The sequence below is a fragment of the Pan paniscus genome, chromosome 11 (genome assembly GCF_029289425.2).
Source record: "Pan paniscus chromosome 11, NHGRI_mPanPan1-v2.0_pri, whole genome shotgun sequence".
In the NCBI taxonomy this organism is placed as follows: domain Eukaryota; kingdom Metazoa; phylum Chordata; class Mammalia; order Primates; family Hominidae; genus Pan; species Pan paniscus.
This window is the reverse complement of record NC_073260.2, coordinates 57,334,105-57,359,527: the sequence shown is the minus strand read 5'-3', so window position 1 is coordinate 57,359,527 and position 25,423 is coordinate 57,334,105. Positions and strand designations below refer to the sequence as shown.

The following is a 25,423-nucleotide window of genomic DNA, read 5'->3' as shown; positions in this document are numbered from 1 at the left end:
TAGTTGATTGTAAATGATCTTTTCTAATTAGGGAGTAATTATGACTGTGTGATTTAAAAAGGTAATTTTGAACCTGTAACTTCACTGAATTATCTCCGGTATCCTTTTTTATAATATATATTAGAGTGACTAGTAACAAAAACTTTAGCAGAATATTCTTTCCTTACTACTTTTCAAGTATATTCATTCTTTTGAAGATGTTGAAGTGAGAAATTAAATATCTGAGAACTGCAAAGGAAAAATAATCCAGAACATAGAAATTTTATTAGGATAATAAACAACATCTGCAGAGGTATATCACAGGATGAACTCTTTATTTTTTAACAAAATGAATTTTAAGATAAATGTCTTTATCTGCAGATGCACCTTAAAACAAGAAAATGAAGAAAAAACAAATGTTAATATGCTGTACAAAAAAAATAGAGAAGAATTAGAAAGGAAAGAGAAACAATATAAGAAAGAAGTTGACGCAAAACAACTTGAACCAACTGTTCAGTCACTAGAGATGAAATCAAAGACTGCAAGAAATACTCCAAATCGGGTAAATCAATCTTTGGTAAAAATTCTATATTTTAAACTTTATCTTATCACTGTTACTTATAATATCCACTTGATTTAATATATATTGTTTAGGTCTAAAACCAGAAATGTTATCTCATTTTTAAAAATGAATGATGACACAGGTACAATTATTAATATTTATTATAAATCTTGGCATCCACATAGGATATTATTTTATTACAAAGAGCTTTTGAAAACAATAATATGCCATAATATATACTTAGTGATAACCTATTGATAAAAATTTTGTTCCAGGTAAAATTTTTCCTTGTACTTTCCCCTATTTCATATTGATTACTGCACCTAATATTATAAAGAGGAAACAGAAATTATTGCAATCACAAATAATCTCATGATATTCTAAGAAGAGCTCTATAAATTTTATCTTATTTACTATTGGTGTTTTGAAATAAAAGTTTTCTTTCGTATTGAAGTATTTACACCACAGAAGTAACTGTGATCTGTTGGAGAACTAGAAGTAGAGTCAGAAGTCCTAGGGAAAATCCTGTAGCTTGCTTATATTTTTAGCATTTCTTTTTCAAAATTGTGGTAACTAGATGAGTTCATCAATGAATGTATATAGGAGTGACTAGTATAATGTCTAGTTTATGATTTAGTGGATGTAATTCTTATAACTGACTATAAATGTGTTAAAAGAGTCAAACTGAAATAGAATGTTATCAGTGAAACAGAACTGTAATAACTCTGGGAAATTTTATCTGTCCAAATACGTGTGAACAAAAGTTCTTACTATAGGGTGGTGTATGGGTTAGATATCAAAGTGTAAATGCAATTTTTTGATATATCTTAATTTAGTCAAATTTGTTAATGCTTTAATTTATGCTTTTGAGTTTGTTGTAATTCAGGGAAAGGCTTTTCCAACTCTGATATTCTTAAAAATTCTCTGGTGTGCGTGTGTGTGTTTACTTTTATAAATTCATTGACTCTAAATACATTTCTGAACTTTCTGGAATTTATGCTCTATAAGGTTCAAAGTTTTGCTTCAACTTTTTCTCCAGGTGGATATCCACTTATGGTAAACTTTTTAGTGTACGGATGTGCAGGTTATTCTTTAACTTCAGAGGTAATCATGATATGTTATTTTATTGAGTACTAGCTAAAACTTTCTTTTGTTTTATTTAGGATTTTCATAATCATGAAGAAATGAAAGGTCTGATGGATGAAAATTGCATTTTGAAGGCAGATATTGCGATACTCAGACAGGAAATATGTACAATGAAAAATGACAACTTGGAAAAAGAAAATAAATATCTTAAGGACATTAAAATTGTTAAAGAAACAAATGCTGCCCTTGAAAAGTATGTAAAACTCAATGAGGAAATGATAACAGAAACAGCATTCCGGTATCAACAAGAGCTTAATGATCTCAAGGCTGAGAATACAAGGCTCAATGCCGAACTGTTGAAGGAAAAAGAAAGCAAGAAAAGACTGGAAGCTGACATTGAATCTTATCAGTCTAGACTGGCTGCTGCTATAAGTAAACACAGTGAAAGTGTGAAAACAGAAAGAAACCTAAAACTTGCTTTAGAGAGAACACAAGATGTTTCTGTACAAGTAGAAATGAGTTCTGCTATTTCCAAAGTAAAAGATGAGAATGAGTTTCTTACTGAACAACTTTCTGAAACACAAATTAAATTCAATGCCTTAAAAGATAAGTTCCGTAAGACAAGAGATAGTCTCAGAAAAAAGTCATTGGCTTTAGAAACTGTACAAAACGACCTAAGCCAAACACAGCAGCAAACACAGGAAATGAAAGAGATGTATCAAAATGCAGAAGCTAAAGTGAATAATTCCACTGGAAAGTGGAACTGTGTAGAAGAGAGGATATGTCACCTCCAACGTGAAAATGCATGGCTTGTACAGCAACTAGATGACGTTCATCAGAAAGAGGATCATAAAGAGATAGTAACTAATATTCAAAGAGGCTTTATTGAGAGTGGAAAGAAAGACCTCGTGCTAGAAGAGAAAAGTAAGAAGCTAATGAATGAATGTGATCATTTAAAAGAAAGTCTCTTTCAGTATGAGAGAGAGAAAGCAGAAGGAGTAGTAAGTATCAAGGAAGATAAATATTTTCAAACTTCTAGAAAGAAAATTTAAACATTTGGTTCTGGATACATGTTGAACTTAGTTGAATATAAAAATCTAGATAAAAAGTGTGTTTACCATACTGTATAATTCCATTTACATGAAGCATCCAGAAAAGATAAATGTATAGGGACAAAAAGTAGATTAATGTTTGCAAGGGGCTGGGGCTGGAAGCTGGTAGTGACTGCTAATGGGCATGAGGAATCTTACAGTGATGGAAATGCTCTAAAGTTGGATTGTAGAGATGGCTGCACAACTCAGTAAATGTACTAAAAATCTTTTAACTTTAAGTTAAAACAGATACATTCTATAGTATGTAAATTATATTTCAACAAAGCTGTTTTAATAAAAAAAGGAAAAATGTGTTTACTATATCGGCTTAGAAACATGCCTCATTTCTAGGAAATAAAAGAGGTGAGAGATTATTTACTTTGAGAAAAGACATTGTGTCACCTATGAAATTTTATTAGGCACAGAGTCATATTTTAAGGTAGATAGTTCTGTACTGCTGAAATAGTAATTTTAATGTCTTTATGTTGCCACATGTTAAGACCATAATGTAGTTATAAATGGAAATGTTTACACCTGAAGTGAGTATTTTCAAATTAAAATTTAATTAAGTGATTTTCTTCGACACTTAATTCTAGATTCCCCAGATGAATTGAAGTGTATTGCTGTGTCTTGTAATACCTTGCTTTAACTAGCTTTTTATGTATTTTAGTTGGTATAGCTTTGTTATTATTCATATTAATTTAACAAATCTGAAAATATGTCAAATTATGTATTTTTATGACCACGTAATGTTTAAAAGGCACCTACTTGTTATAAAATCATAATTTAGGATAAATGTGGTAAAACTTAGCAAAACTATATTTGGTTTAGTCTTCCCACTGGTATTTATAGTTTACTTTGAATATTTATATTAATAATTAGCTCATAATTTTTATTTCAAGGCTCAATGACTATCACTGGAATATAATTTTGTTCAGTACAAAGATACTTGTAGCTGTCTGTGATTTACGAGTTAGGCATTACGTCTCCATTTTCAGACTGAGGGGTGGCAGGCTTCACATACAGTGGGAATGGAGTAATTACAGGAGGGAGTTGTAGGAGCTTTGAAGTCAGAGAGGGAGGTAGAGGCCTTTTTACCTAGGGCCTCAAAGGCCATTGGAATTTTACTTTTATTCTGAGATAGGAATCTGTTGGAAGGATTTGAACAGGTGATTGAATATGTTAGGAACTTTGAGGCTGAGTTGAGCTTCTGAGATGATTGAATGTTGGAATGAATCTGTTGTGTAAGTAAGAGAATACCAATTTGGCAGGAAGAGAACATATTCTGCATCCCTCACTGAATTCAGTAATAAATAAAAATGTGTACATGTGATTAAAAGAAGGTGAATTGATATGTGTGGTGATAATTTTCAAAGTAGATATGTTAGAATTAAACATTATTAACATAATTTAATAATAAGGCAATTTATAAAATCAGTAACAAATATTTTATCAGGTGGTTGTGAGACAACTTCAACAAGAAGTGGCTGACAGTGTAAAAAAATTAACGACGTTAGAGTCTCCACTGGAAGGTATATCACGTTGTCACATTAATTTGGATGAGACACAGGCCTCAAAGAAGAAATTATTTCAAGTGGAAAGTCAAGTATGTATGGAATTTAACATGTCAACAGTTATTCTGTAGCTAGTTGAATTATATAACGTGTTTTAGGATACTAATTTTGGCAGAAGCTTGATTTTTTATTCTCATTATAATGAATGATTTCCATTTTACTATCTTTATAATATACTTATTTTTTTATATTGTGACTTTCATTCTACCATTTTGAAAAACCATTGCATACCTTTTCTCTTACAATATGTACCCTTGGAAAAGTTGGGAATTATACATCATTCCTCATAGAAAATGGACTTTTTTCCTGTTAAACAGTATTTTTAAGTAATTTTTGTATTGCTCTGATGAGGCAGGCCAGATTAAATCAGAGGAGAATGTTTCATGGAATGTTCCAGAAAATTGTCTTATTTCTTCACTTTTGTGAATGGACACAGAATCTGTGTCTATTTGTTTCACAGATTCTAGGTTAACTTGTACAGAAAGGCCATTATACTATTCTTTGAAATGTGCATGTTTAAGTTAATTTACAAACTATTTGAAAAGTTAGGCATTTTCTTTATCTATCTTTTATTTAAAATTACTGTAAAACTGTAGAAATATTTAGATTTGATATAGCATGTACATCAAAAATTAAGAGTTGAGAAAATTATCTTGATCCTGCCTTTGGATTTTAAAAAGATTCACTGAGATGTCATTCACATATCAGACAGTTCAACCATTTAAAATGTACAACTCAGTGTCTATTAGTATGTTCAAAGCATTTTCATCACCCTGAAAAGTGACCCCACATCTCCTAGGCATGACTGCAGCCTTCCTCCATGTCCCTCCACCTACCCCTGTTGTAGGCAACCACCGTCTACTTTTGTCTCCATATGTTTGCCTGTTCTGCATATTTCATATACATAGAGTTATACAATATGTAGTCCTTTGTGACTGGCTTTTTCACTTAGCATAATGTTTTCAGAATTCATGCATGTTTTAGCACACATTCGTAGTTTATTTCTTCTTACAGTTAAATGGTATTCTATTCCATGGCTATACTGGTTTTCCATTCATTCATCAGTTGATGGCCCTTTAGGTTAGTTTCCACTTTTTAGCTATTATGAAAAATGCTGCTGTGAACATTCACTTACAGGTTATTATGTGGACACGGGTTTTTATTTCCCTGCCATTGGACTTTATCCTCAGAGTTAATTGGGCAGATTTCAGCACTTGTCTTGCTCATGGTATCCTTTCTGCCTTCTCAGTTTCTGTTCATCTAGCCTCATTCATTCAGACCTGGCAGACAATTTTTTTGTTTTCATGAAGCTTTCTCTGACTGTTCTGTCATTGACCTTATGTGTTAGCAATCGTTGTCTAGTCTGTGCTGAAAAACTTAGTCCTTAATTTTACATGGCTTTTATTTTTTTATGGAAGATAATTTTCTCTCATTATAAATTTGCTTAATGGGGGAATAATATATAATATGTATGCCACCTATCCTTGCATACATTGAAAATATTTTAGCTTAGAAGTTTGTGGCATACAATTCAATCCTTTATACCATACCAATTATTTCTTCTTTGAGACCTTGACACAGTAAGGTTATATTCTAAATATATTTTTAGCAATTAAATATCAAATCTAACCCAATTAGTCTAATACAGGAGATGCGTTCAGTCACGTGTTTATGTTTTTCTCTATATGAAAAAGAATCTAAATTGGCCTTTTTTCACTATGCAGCCATTACTGTGTTTCTGGACTGCTCCCACTCTGTCAGCTGAACAGTTCTGGGTGCAGCTTGTCTGATGAAGGATAGCACAGCCCCTCAATCTGAGTGCTCAGCAGAGTGCTTGTGAAGGCAGCACCACAGCAACAGTTGCTCAGAGGGAACGGATTCAGGAGCCTTGACTTAGCAATAGAGTCCAGGGTTTTCAGCTCAGTGTCTTTAGCCTGTCTCTGCTGGTCATCTCAGTTACGTACTATTCCATCCAGGAGGTGCTATTTACATTGTAGTACATACATAGTCATTGCCTAATGAGTCATACAGAGAGAAAAGTAAGTTATAAATTATGTCCCCCATTTGCTGCAACTCTCAGTGTTAAGAATGATTCAGTGCAGCTATAGGAGACTACTTCCATTGGCATGCCACCTGCGTAAAATACACAATTTTGTTAAGATATACAATAAAATTATTATGCTAATAGCAAATATTTTATGTAGCTCACTATGTTCCATGTAGTCTTCTAAGTGCTTCATGTTAGTCCCCAGTTAAACACCTGGTTTTGGAAGGCTGAGGCAGTAGGATTGCTTGAGCCCAGGAGTTTGAGACCAGCCAGAGCACTATAGTGAGACCCTGTCTCTAAAAAAAAAAAAAAATTTTTTTAAACACTTAGCTGAGGCATGGTGGTGCATGCCTGTAGTCCCAGCTACATTGGGAGGCTGTGGTAGGAGGGTCGTTTGAGCTTGGAATATTGAGGCTGCAGTGAGCAGTGATCAAGCCACTGCACTCCAGCCTAGGTAGCAGAGGGAGACTCTGTCTCATAAATAAAACATGCTGTATAGATTCCCATAGAAGTGAGTTAGATATCAGACATAGAATTATTAGCCACTTTGATGTCTACCTTGGGAGTAAAACATATAATAAGGGGCAGCTTTAAACCATCTCAATCAATAGCCTCTAACTTCTCGAGAAGGTTCTTATTTCATGAATTTCTAAGCAAGGGACTACCTGGATTAAGACATTTGGTGGACACCATTTTGAGATGAAGAATCTTGAATGGGAAGAAGGGAGATCTCTACTTACTGAAGCTTCCCAATGACATAGTTAAGTGTCCCCCAAAAGAAACTTTAGAACAAGATGTTCATCATGCCATATCTCTATGGAAAAGGAAATTCTTTAAAAGAAAACAAAGGCAAACAATTGATAATCTGATTCTCATGGGAAAGTTTTCATTATCAAAGAAAAAGAGGGCTGGGTTCCATGGCTCACATCTGTAATGCCAACACTTTGAGAGGCTGAGAGGGGTGGATTACCTGAGGTCAGGAGTTCAAAAACAGCCTGGCCAACATGGTGAAACCCTGTCTCTACTGAAAATACAAAAATTAGCCAGGCATTGTGGTGTGCACCTGTAGTCCCAGCTACTTGCGAGGCAGAGGCAGGAGAATCACTTGAACCCAGGAGGTAGAAGTTGCAGTAAGCTGAGATGGCACCACTGCACTCCAGCCTGGATGACACAGTGTGACTCCATCTCAAAAAAAGAAGAAAAAGGGACAAAGTATATTGGTCTAAAAAAGAAGAAAGAATGAAAAAAAGACAAAGTATACTGGTTAGTATCGTAACAGTGAGATAGTCCCCCTTTGAGATTAGAAAATAACAGTATACTCAAAGTAACATCAATAAGAACCAACATAAAATAGACAAGATTCACTATCTACAAAAGTAATCTGCACCAAGTAGCAATGTATGAGCATGTGGTGGAGAATATTGTCTATAATATGTGTACTAGAAGGAAGAGACCTCAAGAAAAAGGTCAGAGCTGGAAATGTAGATTAGGGAATCTAGGTCAAAGTTTTGAGATTTTAGGAGTCCTGAGAGAATTTAAAAAGTGAAATAGCTGCTGGGCGTGGTGGCCACACCCGTAATCCCAGCACTTTGGGAGGCCAAGGCAGGCAGATTATGAGGTCAGGAGTTCAAGACCAGTCTGACCAACATAGTGAAACCCCATCTCTACTAAGAATACAAAAAATTAGCTGGGTGTGGTAGCACATGCCTGTAATCCTAGCTACTTGGGAGGCTGAGGCAGGAGAATCGCTTGAATCCAGGAGGTGGAGGTTGCGGTGAGCCGAGATCATGCCACTGCACTCCAACCTGGGTGACAGTAGGAGACTCCATCTCAAAACAAAAAACAAAGACAAAACAAAAAACCAGAAAAGGATAGGGCTGAAGAACAGAGGTTGCTAAATTTAGAAATGAAGTGGGGTCAGAGGAATAGAAAGGGATAGGGCTGAAGAACAGAGGTCGCTGCATTTAGAAAGGAGGCGGGGTCAGAGGAATAGAAAGGGATAGGGCTGAAGAACAGAGGTCGCTGCATTTAGAAAGGAAGTGGGGTCAGAGGAGCAGAGGGAGCATTTGGTCACTGCTCTGCTGAGTAAAGCAGGATAAAGTACTTCATGACCGTTGGACTTTTTTATTGGAATTATTAAAAATCAGATTTCAGTATAAAAAACACAATAATTGATGAAAAAAGATTTCTGAATGAGACCATGTGTCATAGAGTCCAATGGAAGGGGAGAAACAGGATAATAGAAAAGCCACAAAAAGTAGACAAAAGTTGTTTTTGTTTATTATAGAAAAAATAAACTTTATTTAAAGAGAAATGGTTAAGAGAAAGGGAAAAACTGTAACCTATGGGTGAATACTTAGAATGACAGTATTTAGCTCAGCCTGAAGACAGATGAGGATGAAAAATGTAATGGGAACTAGATAAGAGTTTTCTAAAATTTGTCTTAGTAAGATGTAATTTAAGAAAACTTGGAATATCTTAAACTATTAAAAACAATATTTCTGGAGCATCTTTAAAAACTAAAATGTAAATATAACTACTCTTTTTTTTTTAACTAACCCTTAGTATTTTGTGTGTAAAAACCCTCATTTGTAACAAACATTGTTGGCAGTTTAAATTTCAGAAAAGATAATGATGAAAATTTGAATCATTTTTAGCAGTTTTAAGAAAAGTGACTATGATTGAAATCTGACCTTATTGGCATCAGGTTTATAAAATGCACTTTATACACCTGCCTAAATACATATTACTCATCCACTTATGAGAAATAATATTTTTGAGATAAAAGAGGGTCTCCAGATTTTACAAAAATAATTTTAAACAATTTTTTTAAGCCTAAAAAAGAAAATGAAGAATTAAGAAAACTTTTTGAGTTAATATCATCACTGAAGTATAATGTGAATCGAATAAGAAAGAAAAATGATGAATTAGAAGAAGAGGCAACTGGGTATGGTTTTCATATTGTAGAACATGTTAGCCATTTATTAATTGATTTAACTCTAATTTTACTTGACTAAAACCTAGATACAAATTCATTTTATGTTTGCATTTTCATAATTAAATGAATTCTATTTTAAAATGTATTTCAGAAACTCACAGCACAACTTTTTAGACATGTGTGTCATGGGGGCGGGAGTCAGCTGAGCTGCTGGGGCAAGGTGAAATTTTTTTTGAATGCCAAAATATTTTTTTTTTTTTTTTTTTGAGAAAAAGTCTGGCTTTGTTTCCCAGGCTGGAGTACAATGGCGCAGTCTTGGCTCACTGCAACCTATGCCTCCAAGCAATTTTCCTGCCTCAGCCTCCTGAGTAGCTGGCATTACAAGCATGTGCGACCACACCCGGCTAATTTTTGTATTTTTATTAGAGACGGGGTTTTGCCAAGTTGGTCAGGCTGGTCTCGAATTCCTGACCTCGTGATCTGCCCGCCTCGGCCTCCCAAAGTGACATGAGCCACCATGCCCGGCCACTTATTCTTTAATGATTTTGAAAACAATGACCACGCCTTGGACATATAATGTCCAGTGCACTCTTCATTATCTAGTTTGAATTTTTATTTCTGAAGATATTTTTTGCTGTCTGTGGTCATTTTTTCTTCCTTTTGTAGTATCCTCTGCTGCATTCAAATTGTTTAAAGAAGACCTGTTTGTGTCATTCTTTAACATCAAATTTATCTTGATATGTAGCTTATATTTTGTTTCTGCTTCTTTTTCTTTTAGATATAAAACGTGGAAATTTACTCATTGTACATGAGTACCTCTGTTGTATACATGAAGTATACATGTTATTAAACTTGTTTTACATAAATAAATTTCATATATATAAAAATATATGTATAACTTAAAAAGTAAAATGAACATTCATGTTTTGATCACAGATTTTTTTTTGAAACAATGGAATCTGTCTTTGAAGCCCTGAACACAGCTACTTTTCTATTTATTTACTGAGCACTTAATTTGGTTTTCTGATTAGAATCAACATTTTTCTGTCATTGCCTTTCTCTACATGGTTTTGTATCTCTTTTATTTTGTTGACATTATGTCAGCAAAGATGTCTAGATCTCTTCTTCAAAGTCTTTAAATCGTCACACATCTCTCTGCCCCTTTCCTTTTTTCTAAAACTGCCTGTATCCTTTTTCTCCTCAACTCAGATATTAAAGATGTTTTCTTCTCTTTTTCTACATTGAATGATCTCCTTGATGCTTTTTGTGTGTACTTTTTTTTCTTCTGATAGACTGTGCTCAGTGGGTATCAAAATGTACTTTTGTGTCTTTTTAAATGTATGTGTTTTACTTTTTTATCTTGGTTACTCATCTCTGGGTTATGGCTTATATTTAGTAATAGGTTATTTTACTTAGCATACCAACATGGATATGAGTAGTTTATTTACAAAAAGTGTATGGTTAGGCCAGGTGTGGTGGCTCACACCTGTAATCCCAGCACTTTGGGAGGCCAATGTGGGTGGATCATTTGAGGTCAAGAGTTCAAGAGCAGTCTGACCAGTGAAACCCCGTCTCTACTAAAAATACAAAATGAGCCAGGCGTCGTGGTACACACCTGTAATCCCAGCCACTTGGGAGGCTGAGACAGGTGAATCACTTGAGTCCAGGAGGCAGAGGTTGCAGTGAGCTGAGATCACACCATTGCACTTTGTCCTGGGCAACAAGAGTGAAATTCCATCTCAAAACAAAACAAAAAACAAAACAAAAACACTGTATGGCTATAATATCACTTTACCTGCCATATATGCCATAAAATTGTTCTTCATATTATTTATCTAAGATTATAATTTCATATAGAATGCTTTCAAACTATGTTCAGTTGAAACTGAAAGGAACATAGTTTATAGATTTGTTTCTTCCATATGCCATAACAGATGTTTAAACAATTATTAAATATTTACTCTTAAAAATACTTGACTTACTAATTCTGTACATTTCTGCAGATATAAGAAACTCCTGGAAATGACAATAAATATGTTAAATGTATTTGGAAATGAAGATTTTGATTGCCATGGAGACTTAAAAACAGATCAACTGAAAATGGATATTCTGATTAAGAAGCTAAAACAGAAGGTAATTTAAAAAAATTATTTTATCTTAAGGTCTAGATTACATGTGTGAGACGTGCAGGTTTGTTATATAGGTAAACGTGTGTCATGTTGGTTTGCTGCACCTATCAATCCATCACCTAGATATTAAGCCCTGCAGGCATTAGCTATTGATGTTGATGCTCTCCCTCCTGACCCTAACAGACCCCAGTGTTTGTTGTTCCCCTCCCCGAGTCCATGTGTTCTCATCATTCAGCTCCCACTTATAAGTGAGAAGATGCAGTGTTTGTTTTTTTCTTCCTGCATTAGTTTGCTGAAGATATCAGCTTTGAGCTCATCCATATCCCTGCAAAAAGCATGATCTCATTCATTTTTATGGCTCCATAGTATTCCATGGTGTATATGTACCACATTTTCTTTATCCCGTCTATCACTGATGGACATCTGGGTTGATTCCATGGCTTTACTGTTGTGAATAGTGCTGCAATGAACATACAAATGCATGTATAATAGAATAATTTATAATATAATTTATAATAGAATAATTTATATTCCATGGTAATTTTAAATCAGTTTTGGTATTAAAAATCATGTAATTTTTGAAAATATTGATAATGGAAAAACCCAAATTCTGCCAAAATATGTTGAGAAAATAGAGGGTAAATATATCTTTTCAGACTTTAAATGCCTCAGGCTCTTAGTTAATCTTCCCCAGATCTGGGAAGACCTAGAAGGGGAGAGATTGGGCTACATTAATGAGGGCCATTTCAATCTCTTGGCCCTGCAGCAGCCATTTCAAAATATGACAAAAAAAATATATTTGGGGGTAAAATATTTTGATTTCCTTCAGCTTCTTCTCTCTGTGATGCTGCACCAGAATCAGGTTAGAAAGGAAGCCACATTATAAGAGTTAATAAAACCCATCTGATGAGATTTGATAGTTTGAAGGGTGTGATTCCCAGACCCTTTAGATAGAAATTGGGGCCAAGGAAAACAAGGTCTTATTCCTCAATATAAATCTGTCAGTGCTTTAAGCAGTGAAAGATTTTTCATTTAATTTTACAGACTTGAAACTAATGAAAAGGATAGCTTTTAAAATATAAATCTCTTTTTCTATGAAAAGGACATGGTGTTGATTCTCTTAGGCCCTGAACCCTGGCCAGTGATCTGAAACCAAGCAGTACCTGTCTCCAGATTACTAGTACCAAAATCACTAGTACCAAATTAATTTGGGGTGGGGGGTAACAGGTTTATTGATAAATAATGAACACACCATGCAATTCACTCATTTAAAATATACAATTTATTAACTTTAGTATTTTCAGAGAGTTATGCAGTCATCATTACAATCAATTGTAGAACATTTTCATCACCCTAAAAACAAACCCCACATAATTTAGCTATCTTCACTAGTTTTCCCTTCCTCCCTCAGCCCTAGGTAACCACCCACCTTCTTTGTATAGATTTGCCTATAAGCCTCTGAAATGAAAAGCAAGTGGTCTACTGTGACTGGCTTATTTCACTTAGCATAATTTTCCATGCTGCATCTGTGCTGCAGCAGGTATTGATGCAGGGTTTTTGCTCCTTAGTTCAGCTCAATCTGGGTTCTTCTCTCATGACCAGGAAAAATTAAGCACACAGACACATTGAAGGGTGAGGAGGACAGAATTTATTAAGTGAAAGGAAAGCTCTCAGCAAAGAGGGGCGTCCTGCAAACAGGTTTCCACCTCACAATTGAATACCAGGAGCACAGGAGCTGAAGCGGCCAGGCTCCTGCTCTGCATAAGGCGTGAATTCCTGGTGACTCCACCCCATCCCCCCAGTGCTTGTGGGCCTCGGGTCTGCTGCCGGCATGTCCAGGCAAGACAAGTCCAGGTTCCCTTATCTGCACATAACGTCTGGTGTAAACACTTGTGAGGCTTGTTGGGGATTCTCCAGGGACCCTTCCTTATCTGCCTAGGCATTTTGCTGTCTCCTCCTAATACAGTATCAGTACTTAGTTTCTTCTTATTGCTGAGTGATATTCCATTGTATGGATACATCAAACAGTTTATTTATCCATTCACCAGCTGATGGACCTTTGGGTTCTTTCCCACCCAAAGGTGATGGACGTTTTGGTTCTTTCCACTTTTTCACTCTTATTAATAATGCTGCTGTAAACATTTATGTATGAGTTTTTGTGCTTGCATATGTTTTTGATTTTCTGGAGTATATACTCATGACTGGAATTTCTGGGTCGTATGGTAACTTCATGCTTAACCTTTTGAGGAGCTGCCAGTTTGTTTTCCAAAGTGGCTGCACCACTTTACATCCCCAGCAGCATTGGATAAGGGCTTTAATTTCTTTACATTTTTCCTAACACTTATTTTCTCTTTTTTATTGAATAAAGGTTTCATCCTGTGGTGTGAAGTGATACCACATGTGGTTTTGATTTACTTTTTCCTAATGACTAATTACATTAAGCATCTATTAATGTGCTTATTATCCATCTTTATATCTTCTTTGCAGAAATATCTATTCAAATTCTTTGCCCATTTTTAAAATTGGGTTATCTTGTTATTTATGAATTGCAAAGGTTCTTTATATATCCTACATATGTAAGTCCCTTATCAGATACATGCTTTTCAAATACTTTCTTCTACTCAGTATCTTACCTTTTCACTTCTTGATACTGTCTTCTCAAGCACAGCAGTTTTCAATTTTGAAGTTCATTGAGTCCATTTTTCCTTTGGAGTCATAGCTAAGAAAACACTGCCAAATGCAGTCACAAAGATTTATGCCAGGGTTTTCTTCTTACTTTATTTATTTTTTGCATGTGGATATCCAGTTGTCGCAGCACCATTTGTTGAAAAGACTATTCTTTTCCCATTCTGTTCTTTTGTTAACCTTGTATAAAATCAATTGACTGTAAATGTGCAGGTTTATTTGTAGATTATCAATTCTTAGTTTGTTTATATCTATTCTTATGCCAAGGCCAAATTGAATTTAATGAGAAGTTTTTTTCAAGCATGTTGCATATTACCAGTTGTCTTATAATAAAAATTAAATTTAGTGGAATATCTTTAACTTCACCTTTTGTGCCTCAAAGGAATCTCTGGCCAGCTTATACCTTACTTTCTCTAAGACATGATGGCAAGTCAGGCTTACAAGACACTCTTTTTTTCTCTATTCAAACCTTTAGTCTCTTTTCCATTGCCTCCCTCTATAGTTATATTTTCAGTAAGTTTTCATCACAGGATCTGCTGATGTAGTCTAATATTTAGTGTATTATGTTTTGCTAACTCATTATAATTCATAGAATCTTCCATAGATGTTTACCATCCAGGAAGGAGAAGTCTGAGCTGCCAGCTTTCCTCAGTGGAAATCATGTGAAGTCATCATGTTGTAGTTCGCAGATCCTCTTTCCACCTGGTAGCTGGTTCTCTTGGGTAGCACTGCATCTAATCCTTTACTTGGTGCAGATCTTCCATTCTCAGAAACCACAGTTCCCTGTATTGACCTCCTTTTACTGAAACAGAGATGCATAGCTCTGCTTTCTAGCTCAGTAGAGGATTCTTGGGATATAAAGTTTAACGCATTCCAAGAAAAAGTCTTAGGAGTGCAGCACTTCAAAATCAGGTAATGTTCAGGCAATTTATTGGAGACAAATAGTAGATTAGTATTTTGACTTTTGAAATTTCAGAGCCAAGTTGTGTGCTGTAGAGAAGCATTGTGGTATAATACAGAGATGGGATGGTCTTAACTTCTCCATACAAGCAAGCTTGAAGTAAGATAAAGGAGAAATTGCATTTGATGTCTTAACACTCAAAGCATACTGTGCTTATTTTACTTCTGTGAAGACTAAAAATCATTCCATAATGTTCTAATTTCCTCATTGAGAAAAGGAAAATGAAAATTGAATACTAGATTGATTAATAAATACTCAAAGCTTATTCTTTTAGAATTTTCATTAACTGAAATCAGGCAAATGTCTGATTTTGGTTATCTAACCAAGTATTTCTAGTTGTTTTTCAAATCATACATCTTCTTTCTTTGCAGTCTTATTTCCTAACTTGAGGGGAAATTGTAAGGAGACACCCTTGCCTTGTTATGAGAGTTCATAATTGAAGGGGGTTTTAGGAAATGTTCCTCCTCAGCAGCTTATGTCTCTCTCCTGGTTATCTACTGCTTCTCAATAATGTTTGCCATCAATAAATTAATCTCAACATTTATTAGATCCTACTTTAAAGGAGACTCTTTTCTCTGCATAAGTTATGTTTCCTGTTGTCTCTTTTTAAAACTTATTTTTCTAACAATTATCCAGAGTTTTGTGGCTTAAAAGAAAAACATTTATTTTGTTCATGAACCTGTGGTTTGAAAAAAGCTTAGCCAGGACAGGTCATCTCTGCTCCCCTCAGCTTCCCTAGGAATAGCTGATCAGTTGGGGAAATGGAATCCTCTGAAGCTTTGCTCACCCATGTGTTTGATGGTTGATGCTGGCCATTGGCTGGAACCTTGGTTGGAGCAGGCAGCATGAATATTGACACTGACACTCCCAGGCTGTCTCTCTGGCCTGATCTCACTCACAATCTGGGGGCTGAGTTCAAAGGGAAAGCAGTCTGAGATAGGGAAGCCACATGATATCCCTTTTACTGCATTCTATTCATTAGAAGGAAGTCAGTAAGGATTGCCCATATTCTGTTTTTTTAATGGGATAAATATAGCTTCTCTTTTAATTGACATGTATATACATAATTTTGGCCAATAGAGTGATATTTTGATACATGTATTTAGTGTGTAATGATCAAGCTAACTAGCACATTTACTACTTCAACCATTTTTCATTTTTTGAATTGTGAACATTCAAAATCTTCTGCCTTTTTAAAAATATACAATAAATCATAGTTAACCATATTCACCCTACAATGCCACAGAACACCAGAACTCATTTCTCTTATCTAACTGTAATTCAGTATCCATTAACCATCCTCCCCTTCCCTACCTCTGTGAGCTTTTTTGTTGTTGTTAAGAGACAGGGCCTTGCTAGTCTAGTCTGGGCTCTGGGCAACTGTAGTCACCCAGACTAGAGACAGTGGCTTGTTCATACCTCACTGCAGCCTCAAACTCTTGGGCTCATGTGATCCTTCCACCTCAGTCTCCTGAGCAGCTAGGATTATGGGCATGCACCATTGCACCTGTCTGATTTTTGACTTTGTAGAGCTATCTACCTATGTTGTCCAGGGTGCTCTGGAGCTTTGGCCTCAAGTGATTCTCCTGCCTTGGTCTTTCAAAGTGCTAGGAAATTACAGGCAATAGCCATGTTGCCCAGCCCTCAGTTTTTCTTTAGCTCCCACATATGAGTGAGAATGTGCAGTGTTTATCTTTCTGTGTCTGCACTTAACATACCATCCCTCAGACTGATCCACATGGCCACGAATAACAGGATTGAATTCCTTTATATGGTGAATAGTATTCTACTGTGTTTGTGTGCCACAGTTTTTTGTCCATTCATTTGGTTATGGACATGCAGGTTGATTCCATACATCAGCTATTGTGAATAGTGCCACAATAAACATACGAGTACAGGTATCTTTTTGATCTATTGTTTTCTTTTCTATTGCCTGAATACCCAATAGTGGGTTTGCCGGATTCCTTGGCAGTCCCATTATTAGCTTTTTGAGAAAACCTCATGTTGTTTTCTATAGTGGCTGCACTAATTTACCTTCCCACCAACAGCATGTTAGAGTTTACTGTTCTCTGGAACCTCACCAGCATATGTTATTTTTTTGTCTTTTCAATGATAGCATTTTATTCAAATTGAAGCAAGATTGTATCACATTGAAGATTTGATTTTTATTTCCCTGAGAATTAGTGATACTGAGCATTTAAAAAATTATTTATTGGCTATTTGTATTTCTTTTTTCTAAAGAAAAGTATAGTTAGATATTTTGCCCAATTTTGAACTCAGATTTTTTTTTACTGTCAAGTTTTTTGAGTTTCTTGTATATTTTGGATACTAGTCCCTTATTAGATGAATAGTTGACAATATTTTCTCCCATTCCACTGGTTTTCTCTTCACTCAGTTTGCTGGGCAGAAGCTCTTTATCTTAATGTCATACCATTTGTCTATCATTTGGTTTTTGCCTATGCTTCTGATGTCTTACCCATAAAAATCTTTGTGCAGGCTAATGTCCTCAAGCATTTTTCCTACATTTACTTAGAGTGGTTTCATAATTTTAGGCCTTAAATGTCAGTCTTCAATCAATTCTGAGTTTATTTCATTATGTGCTGTTACATAGGAAGCTAGTATCATTCTTCTCCACATGGATATTTAGTTTTCCCAGTGCCATTCATTTGAAGAGACTGTCCTTTCCCCAGTGTATGTTCTTGGCACCTTTGTCCAAAATCAGTTGGCTGTAAATATGTGGATTTATTTCTGGGTGTGTATTCTATGGCCTTTACCCCAAGAATCATTACTTCTTAAAATGCAATTCAAATTAGCATGAAACATTTGCAGTTTAAGGAAAGGCTTATGGCATCAGAATCCTTATTTACAGGGTTCATTATTTTGTGTTTTTTTGAGATATGGTCTTTGTCTGTCATCCAGGCAGAAGTGCGGTGATGTGGTCATAATTCACTGCAGCCCTGAACTCTGGGTACAAGCCATCCTTTTGCCTCAGTCTCCCAACTAGCTGGGTCTACAGGCATGAGCCACCATGCCCAGCTAATTAAAAAAAAAATTTTGTAGACATGGGGGTCTCACTATGTTGCTCTGGCTGATCTCAAATTCCTGGCCTCAAGTGATCATTCTGGCACAGGCTTTTAAATTGCTACAATTACAGGAATGAGCCACCATGCCTAGTATAGAGTGTTATATTATTTTCAAAGTCTTATTCTGAGAGCCATTTATTGACTTTGGCCTAAATAACTCAATATGATATCTCTGAAACTTTTTTTTGACATATTATGGGGAATGATAATGAGGGAAGGTGGTTAGACACTTTTTACTAAGAGATAACTTAGTGCCATCTAAGGAGGAACAAAAATGAATTATCAGAAAAATAAAAGTAAGATGAAGTGCAAAAGTTCTGTGGCAAAGATGATGATAGCAAATAATATATTTTTGTGACTCATGGTAGCTTTAACTTTTTTCTTAAAATTCTGAGTAATTTAAGGGTTCACATTTGAAAAATCCACTGCATTACAGATAACATTTTATTGCAAGTAAATGCATTTCAAAATTTGCTATTGGTTTTGTATTAGATTATTCTCAGCCTACTTCATTATCAAGCTATATTATTTTATTCATGCAGTTTGATGACCTTACGGCAGAGAAGGAAGCTTTATCTTCAAAATGTGTCAATTTGGCTAAAGACAATCAAGTTCTTCAACAGGAGTTTTTATCTATGAAAAAAGTACAACAGCAATGTGAAAAACTTGAGGAGGATAAAAAGATGTTGAAAGAAGAAATATTAAATCTTAAGACACATATGGAAAACAATAGGGTAGAACTTAGTAAACTACAAGAATATAAATTGGAGCTAGATGAAAAGGCAATGCAGGCAGTAGAAAAATTAGAAGAAATCCATTTACAGGTTAGTTTTTTAAATCAGGTAAGTTTATCTGTAATGTGCTTTCATTTATTTTACTGCAAATTATATTTTGGTTATGTATATATTATGTTTCCTCTGCCTCTCTTGTAGCAATTTGCTTTGTAGAGTTCTAGAAAAAAAATGGCATCTGTTTTTTCTTTTAAATATTTACATTTCCATTATTATTATAACAAAATCAATCTTTCAGAGTAATGATTCTCACTGTGGAGTCATTTGATGATTAAGATCAGTTGGCATAAGAAAATTGTGATTTCAAAATTATGTGATACTTTTGAATTGGTCTTAAGCTACATTGTTCATTAATCACTTTTTAAAATTATGAATGGATTCTATTACTTTTTATATGAGCAGATTACATTAATACTAACATAATTATGATTTCAAATTTTTATAAATCAGACAGTTCTGAATTCAGTTATTAGTTTTGATCTTGCTGATAAATATTTTAAGCTTCAGCCTCTTTTACTAACATGTTCACAATTGCTCTTTGAATCACTGACTCAAAATGAAAGGCAACAAACATATAATAATTAGGTTATAATTGTTTTAAAAGTGTATTCTTTTCCTTTGTTTTAGGAACAAGCACAATATGAAAAACAATTAGAGCAGTTAAACAAGGATAATATGGCTTCACTAAATAAGAAAGAACTCACACTTAAAGATGTGGAATATAAATTCTCAGAAATGAAAACTGCTTATGAAGAGATTACAACCGAATTAGAAGAATATAAGGAAGCCTTTGCAGCATCATTGAAAGCTAACAATTCTATGTCAAAAAAATTAACAAAGTAAGTCAAAACATACACTCATAGAAAATGAATTAAGCTCATTAATTTGTTTTGAAAGCATAATTTTTAGTGAGATGGCTTCAGGAGATTAGTAGGAAGTGAATGCTAATCTAATAATGTAATTTCAGAAAATAATGTTAGTAAATAATCTTACCTTTAAAATGTTAGTCAAGGATAGTTTCTGTCCCATTTCTTTCTCTCTCTTTTTTTTTTTTTGCTTTTGTATGGCTTTTTTCCCCTGAAAAGTCTCATGTAGTTAACCTGATCTGTTAGTTTTTGTCACTAAGTATTTTTGAAGCTTTATAATTAATAATGTGATCTTGTTATAAAATTGCTTGTCAGAATTTTCCTAAATAGAAATATTAATGAGTTTAATTTATTTTTTGGTAGATCACAACCTAAACCCAAAGTTTCAAGTGGTACTGCTACTCTGGGCACAATCATTTTTGATTGTGATCTTTAGTATTATCACTAGAGGGTGCCTCAAGAAAGACTATTTGTGTAACATTTTCAAGATGTTACAGAAAGGCATCCTTGTGAAATAGGGAATACTTATCAAGGAATTTAAAGAAGTGTAATTCACAAAGTGGTTAAAACATAACTAGAAATACCATTTGACCCAGCAATCCCATTACTGGGTATATACCCAAAGGATTATAAACCATGCTGCTATAAAGACACATGCACACGTATGTTTATTGCAGCACTATTCACAATAGCAAAGACTTGGAACCAACACAAATATCCAACAATGATAGACTGGATTAAGGAAATGTGGCACACATACACCATGGAATACTATGCAGCCATAACAAATAATGAGTTCATATCCTTTGTAGGGACGTGGATGGAGCTGGAAACCATCATTCTCAGCAAACTATCGCAAGGACAAAAAACCAAACACTGTATGTTCTCACTCATAGGTGGGAATTGAACAATGAGAACACATGGACACAGGAAGTGGGGAACATCACACACCAGGGCCTGTCATGGGGTGGAGGGATGGGGGAGGGATAACATTTGGAGATATACCTAATGTTAAATGATGAGTTACTGGGTGCAGCACACCAACATGGCACAGGTATACATATGTAACTAACCTGCATGTTGTGCACATGTACCCTAAAACTTAAAGTATAAAAAAAAAAACCTTGTTCAGCCTGAGGGGGTGTGTGGAAGGCAGAAGGAAAAAGCCCCACCTCCAGTGCCTTGGTCACAGTGCTGGGGGCTAATTGCCTTCAGACATGCTTTAGTTCTTTTTGATCACCAACCAGCCAATCTAGTTCTCCCCCAGGAGTTGTTGTTCTGAATGAATTATTCCTCAGTGCCAAATGCTTAATTGTTCCTAGATAATGGGTGAAATGCACAAGGGTGAAACCTAAAATTTGTTTGCTAAACACAAGTATTCCTAGATTTTTTTGTTGTTGTTCATTTTAGTTTTCTTAACCTACCTTAAGGAGTACAACATGATGTTTTGATACAATTATTTCTAGTGAAGTGGTTCTTATAATCAAGCAAATCAACATATTCTTTTCTCACATTGTTACCCTTTAAATATGAGTATTTCTAATGGAATCTTCAGAATCTCACAAGTAGAGCCCTTTTAGAAGGCAGCAAGTGTTACCTGTTGAGCCATATATCACTGATAGCCATTTCTCTTCCCTGTCTACTTTGTTTGTACTGCTTGTTCAGTATAAATCACCTTAGAAACACAGGTGCTTCTTTAGAATGATTTTAAAATTATACTTGCTTACAACAGGTATGCTCTCACACATCTTCAGTGTGAAAACACTGTTTAGTGGATAATTTGGTTTGCTCTCAGGGCAAGTTTTTAAAAACTGCAAGTCATTAAGAATCATTAGAGGAAAAATGAAATACTAAGCGTGTGTCTTTGCTATCTTTACAGATCAAATAAGAAAATAGCAGTGATCAGCATGAAGCTCCTTATGGAGAAAGAGCAGATGAAATATTTTCTCAGCACTCTTCCTACAAGGCGAGACCCAGAGTCACCTTGTGTTGAAAATCTTACTAGTATAGGACTCAACAGAAAATATATTCCCCAAACACCCATAAGAATTCCTATTTCAAGCCCACAGACTTCAAATAACTGCAAGAACTCCTTGACTGTGGTTAGTTACATGACCATTTCTCTTTTGGGTTTCATTTCTCTAATATAATTCTTGTTTTTAATTTGGTGAAATACTGAGTTCTGTTGACTTATGCATGTTTAGTAAAGATCATAATTAGCTGTGTTAACACAGAAAGGAAATGGGAACTTTACATTTTTTAATTCCCTGGAGCTCTCATTTTTCAAGAGATACCCGTTTACTAACTTTATTCAATAAATGTGACTAAACTGACACATTTAAAATGTCTTTAAAAGCTGCATTTAAGTTAGGTTTTAGAAATTGCATATTACTGCCTGATAACTGATGATATAGTTTGAGATGCTTTGGCTTACTCTCTAATTGATTATAGTTTAGCTGTGGTTCATACTGCCCCCCCTTTTTTTTTAATTGAGACAGTGTTTCACTCTGTTGCCCAGGCTGGAGTGTTGTGGCACCATCTTGGCTCACTGCAACCTCCACCACCCAGGTTCAAGCGATTTTCCTGCCTCAGCCTCCCAAGTAGCTGAGACTACAGGCACCTGCCATTACACCCAGCTAATGTTTGTATTTTTAGTAGAGACAGGGTTTCACCATATTGGCCAGGCTCTTCTCAAACTCCTGACCTTGTGATCTGCCTGCCTCAGCCTCCCAAAGTGCTGGGATAACAGGCATGAGCTACCACGTCCAGCCCATGTCACTTTTAAAGTTTCTTTGCACCAGCCAGGTGTGATGGCTCATGTCTGTAATCCCAGCACTTTGGGAGGCTGAGGCAGGTGTGTCACAATGTCAGGAGTTCAAGACCAGCCTGGCCAAGATGGTGAAAGTACAAAAAGTAGAAAAAAAAAATTAGCCAGGTGTGGTGGAGAGCACCTGTAATCCCAGCTACTAGGGAGGCTGAGGCAGAGAATTGCTTGAACCCAGGAGGCGGAGGTTGCAGTGAGCCGAGATCGTGCCACTGAACTCCAGCCTGAGTGACAGGGTGAGACTTCATCTTGAATATAAAAAATTTAAAAAAAAGTTTATTTGCACCATCTCAACTCTTCCCACCCATAATCACAACTGAATGATTGGCATCCAAACAGTTTACCACATATAGATGTTTATTATTTAGTAGAATCCAAAATAATTGCATTTTATGAATTAAAGAAAACACTAAAATGTTCATTTCCATTTTTATGTTCAAAGCTTTGTGCTTGGCCAGGTGCCATGGCTCACACTTAGAATCCCAACATTTTGGGAGGCCGAGGCAGGTGGATCACCTGAGGTCAGGAGTTTGAGACCAGCTGGCCAACATGATGAAACCCATCTCTACTAAAAATACAAAAATTAGCAAGGCATGTTGGCAGGCATGTATAATCTCAGATACTCGGGAGGCTGAAGCGGGAGAGTCACTTGAACCCGGGAGACAGAGGTTGCAGTGAACCAAGATCATACCACTGCACTATAGCCTATGTGATGGAGACTCTGTCTCAAAAAAAAAGAAAAAAAAGGTTTATGCTTTTCTTACATAAGAGTACATCGTCTGACTATAAAAATCCTGGAAGAAAACCTAGGAAATACTCTTCTGGACTTCATACTTCTCAATTAATTTATGGCTAAGTCCTCAAAAGCAATTGCAAGAATAACAAAAATTGACAAGTATGATCTAATTAAGCTAAAGAGCTTCTGCACAGCATGAGAAACTATCACAGGATTAAACAGACAGCATAGAGAATGGAAGAAAATATTCACAAACTATGGATACAGCAAACACCTATTATCCAGAATCCATAAGAGATCTAAACAAATCAACAAGCAAAAAATAAATAACACCATTAAAAATGGGCAAAGTACGTGAACAGACACTTCTCAAAATAACACATGTAAGTGGCCAACAAACATATTAACAAATGCTTACCATTGTTAATCATCAGAAAAGTGCCAAACAAAACATCAGTGAGATACCATTTCACACCAGTCAGAATAACTTGTTGAAAAGTAAAAAGAAAAAAAAAAAAGATGTTGGGGAAGCAGTGGAGAAAAGGGAACACACACCGTTTGTGGCAATGTAAATTAGTTCAGCTACTATGGAGAGCAGTTTGGAAATTAAGAACTAAGGATGACCGTTGGATGCAGCAATCCCATTACTATACTAGGGGTATACCTAAAGGACAATAAATCATTGTAATAAAAAGATGCTTGCACATGTGTGTTCATTGCAGCACTGTTCAAAGCAGCAAAGACATGGAGTCAATCCAGGTGCATCCAAGACAGATTGAAAATCCAAGGTAGATTGGAATGTTCCATACATACCATGGAATACTATGCAGCCAAGAAATAACAAAATCATGTCCTTTGCAGCAACATTGATACAGCTGGAATCCACTATCCTAAGCAAACTAACACAGAACCAGAAACCAAATATCTCATGTTTTCACTTATGTGGGAGCTACACATTGGGTGCACATTGTCATAAACCTGGGAACAATAGACACTGGGAAATAAGAACAGGGAGGGACAGAGTGGGCCAGGGTTGGAAAACTACTTATTGGGTCCTATGCTTACTACCTGTGTGATGGGTTCCACTGTACTCCAAACCTCAGCATCCCTCAATATACTCTTGGAAGAAGCCTACACAGGTACCACCTTAATTTAGAATACAAACTAGAAAAAAAGAAACAAACAAACAAAAAAACCCCAAAAATTTACTATTAAAAAAGTTTACTGTAAGTAGAGAATAGAAATGTCTTTTTAAGATAAAATTTATTGATGTAAAAAAATTGGATTAAACTTGTATAAAGGGCAGAGTTTTGCTAAGAATTTCAAAGCAATGCATTCATTGCAAAAGATGACTTTAATTATTTAATTTTTTTTTTTTTTTGAGACAAGGTCTCACTGTATCACCAGGCTGGAGTGCAGTGGCTCACTGCAACCTCCACCTCCTGGCTTCAAGCAATTCTCCTGTCTTAGCCTCCTGAGTAGCTGGGACTACAAGTGTGCACCACCATGCCCAGCTAATTTTTGTATTTTTAATAGAGACAGGGTTTCCCCATGTTGGCCAGGATGGTCTCGATCTCCTGACCTCATGATCTGCCTGCCTTGGCCTCCCCAAGTGCTGGGATTACAGCATGAGTCACCACACCTGGCCATTGTTTAACCTTTGTACTAATAAAACACTACCTTTCTAAAATCATGTATATGCAGTAGACCAATATTAACTGTATTTTTGTCTGATTACTCTAAACAGCATTACACAGGTGCATCCTCTGTTATCTAAACTTAAAATAAGTAGAAATTTTACTTTATTTATGTGATTATTTTTCTATTTAAGCAAACTTCAAGTTATGTCTAGTCACTAAAAATACTAAAGGCCACATTTTGTAAGTGATACATTATTTGCATGATAATGTTTCTTGTTTAACTTAAACATTATTATTATTTTTACTTATTTTAGATGGAGCTGGACTGTGTAGAACAAATAACTAGAGAAACAAAGAGAAGTATGTTGCCAAAATTTATTAATTACATTTAGGTTTATTTTAGAAATTAAGTGTAAATAACAAATGGCATT

General features: G+C 35.4%; 1 protein-coding gene and 1 pseudogene across 2 annotated transcripts in view; both read left to right on the top strand.

Moving 5' to 3' along the window:
• LOC103784745 (putative ankyrin repeat domain-containing protein 20A2) overlaps window positions 1-2,679 on the top strand; it is a 41,323-nt gene extending 38,644 nt beyond the window's left edge. For both annotated transcript variants that reach the window (XM_055091852.1, XM_034951662.2), the window contains exons 14-15: window positions 361-541; window positions 1,705-2,679. In XM_055091852.1, the coding sequence (XP_054947827.1) occupies window positions 361-541; window positions 1,705-2,679 (1,156 nt within the window). The remainder of the gene's footprint in view (window positions 1-360; window positions 542-1,704) is intronic.
• Window positions 2,680-9,099: 6,420 nt separating this feature from the next.
• Window positions 9,100-25,352, top strand: LOC117978682 (ankyrin repeat domain-containing protein 18A-like; annotated as a pseudogene).
• Window positions 25,353-25,423: the final 71 nt, after the last annotated feature.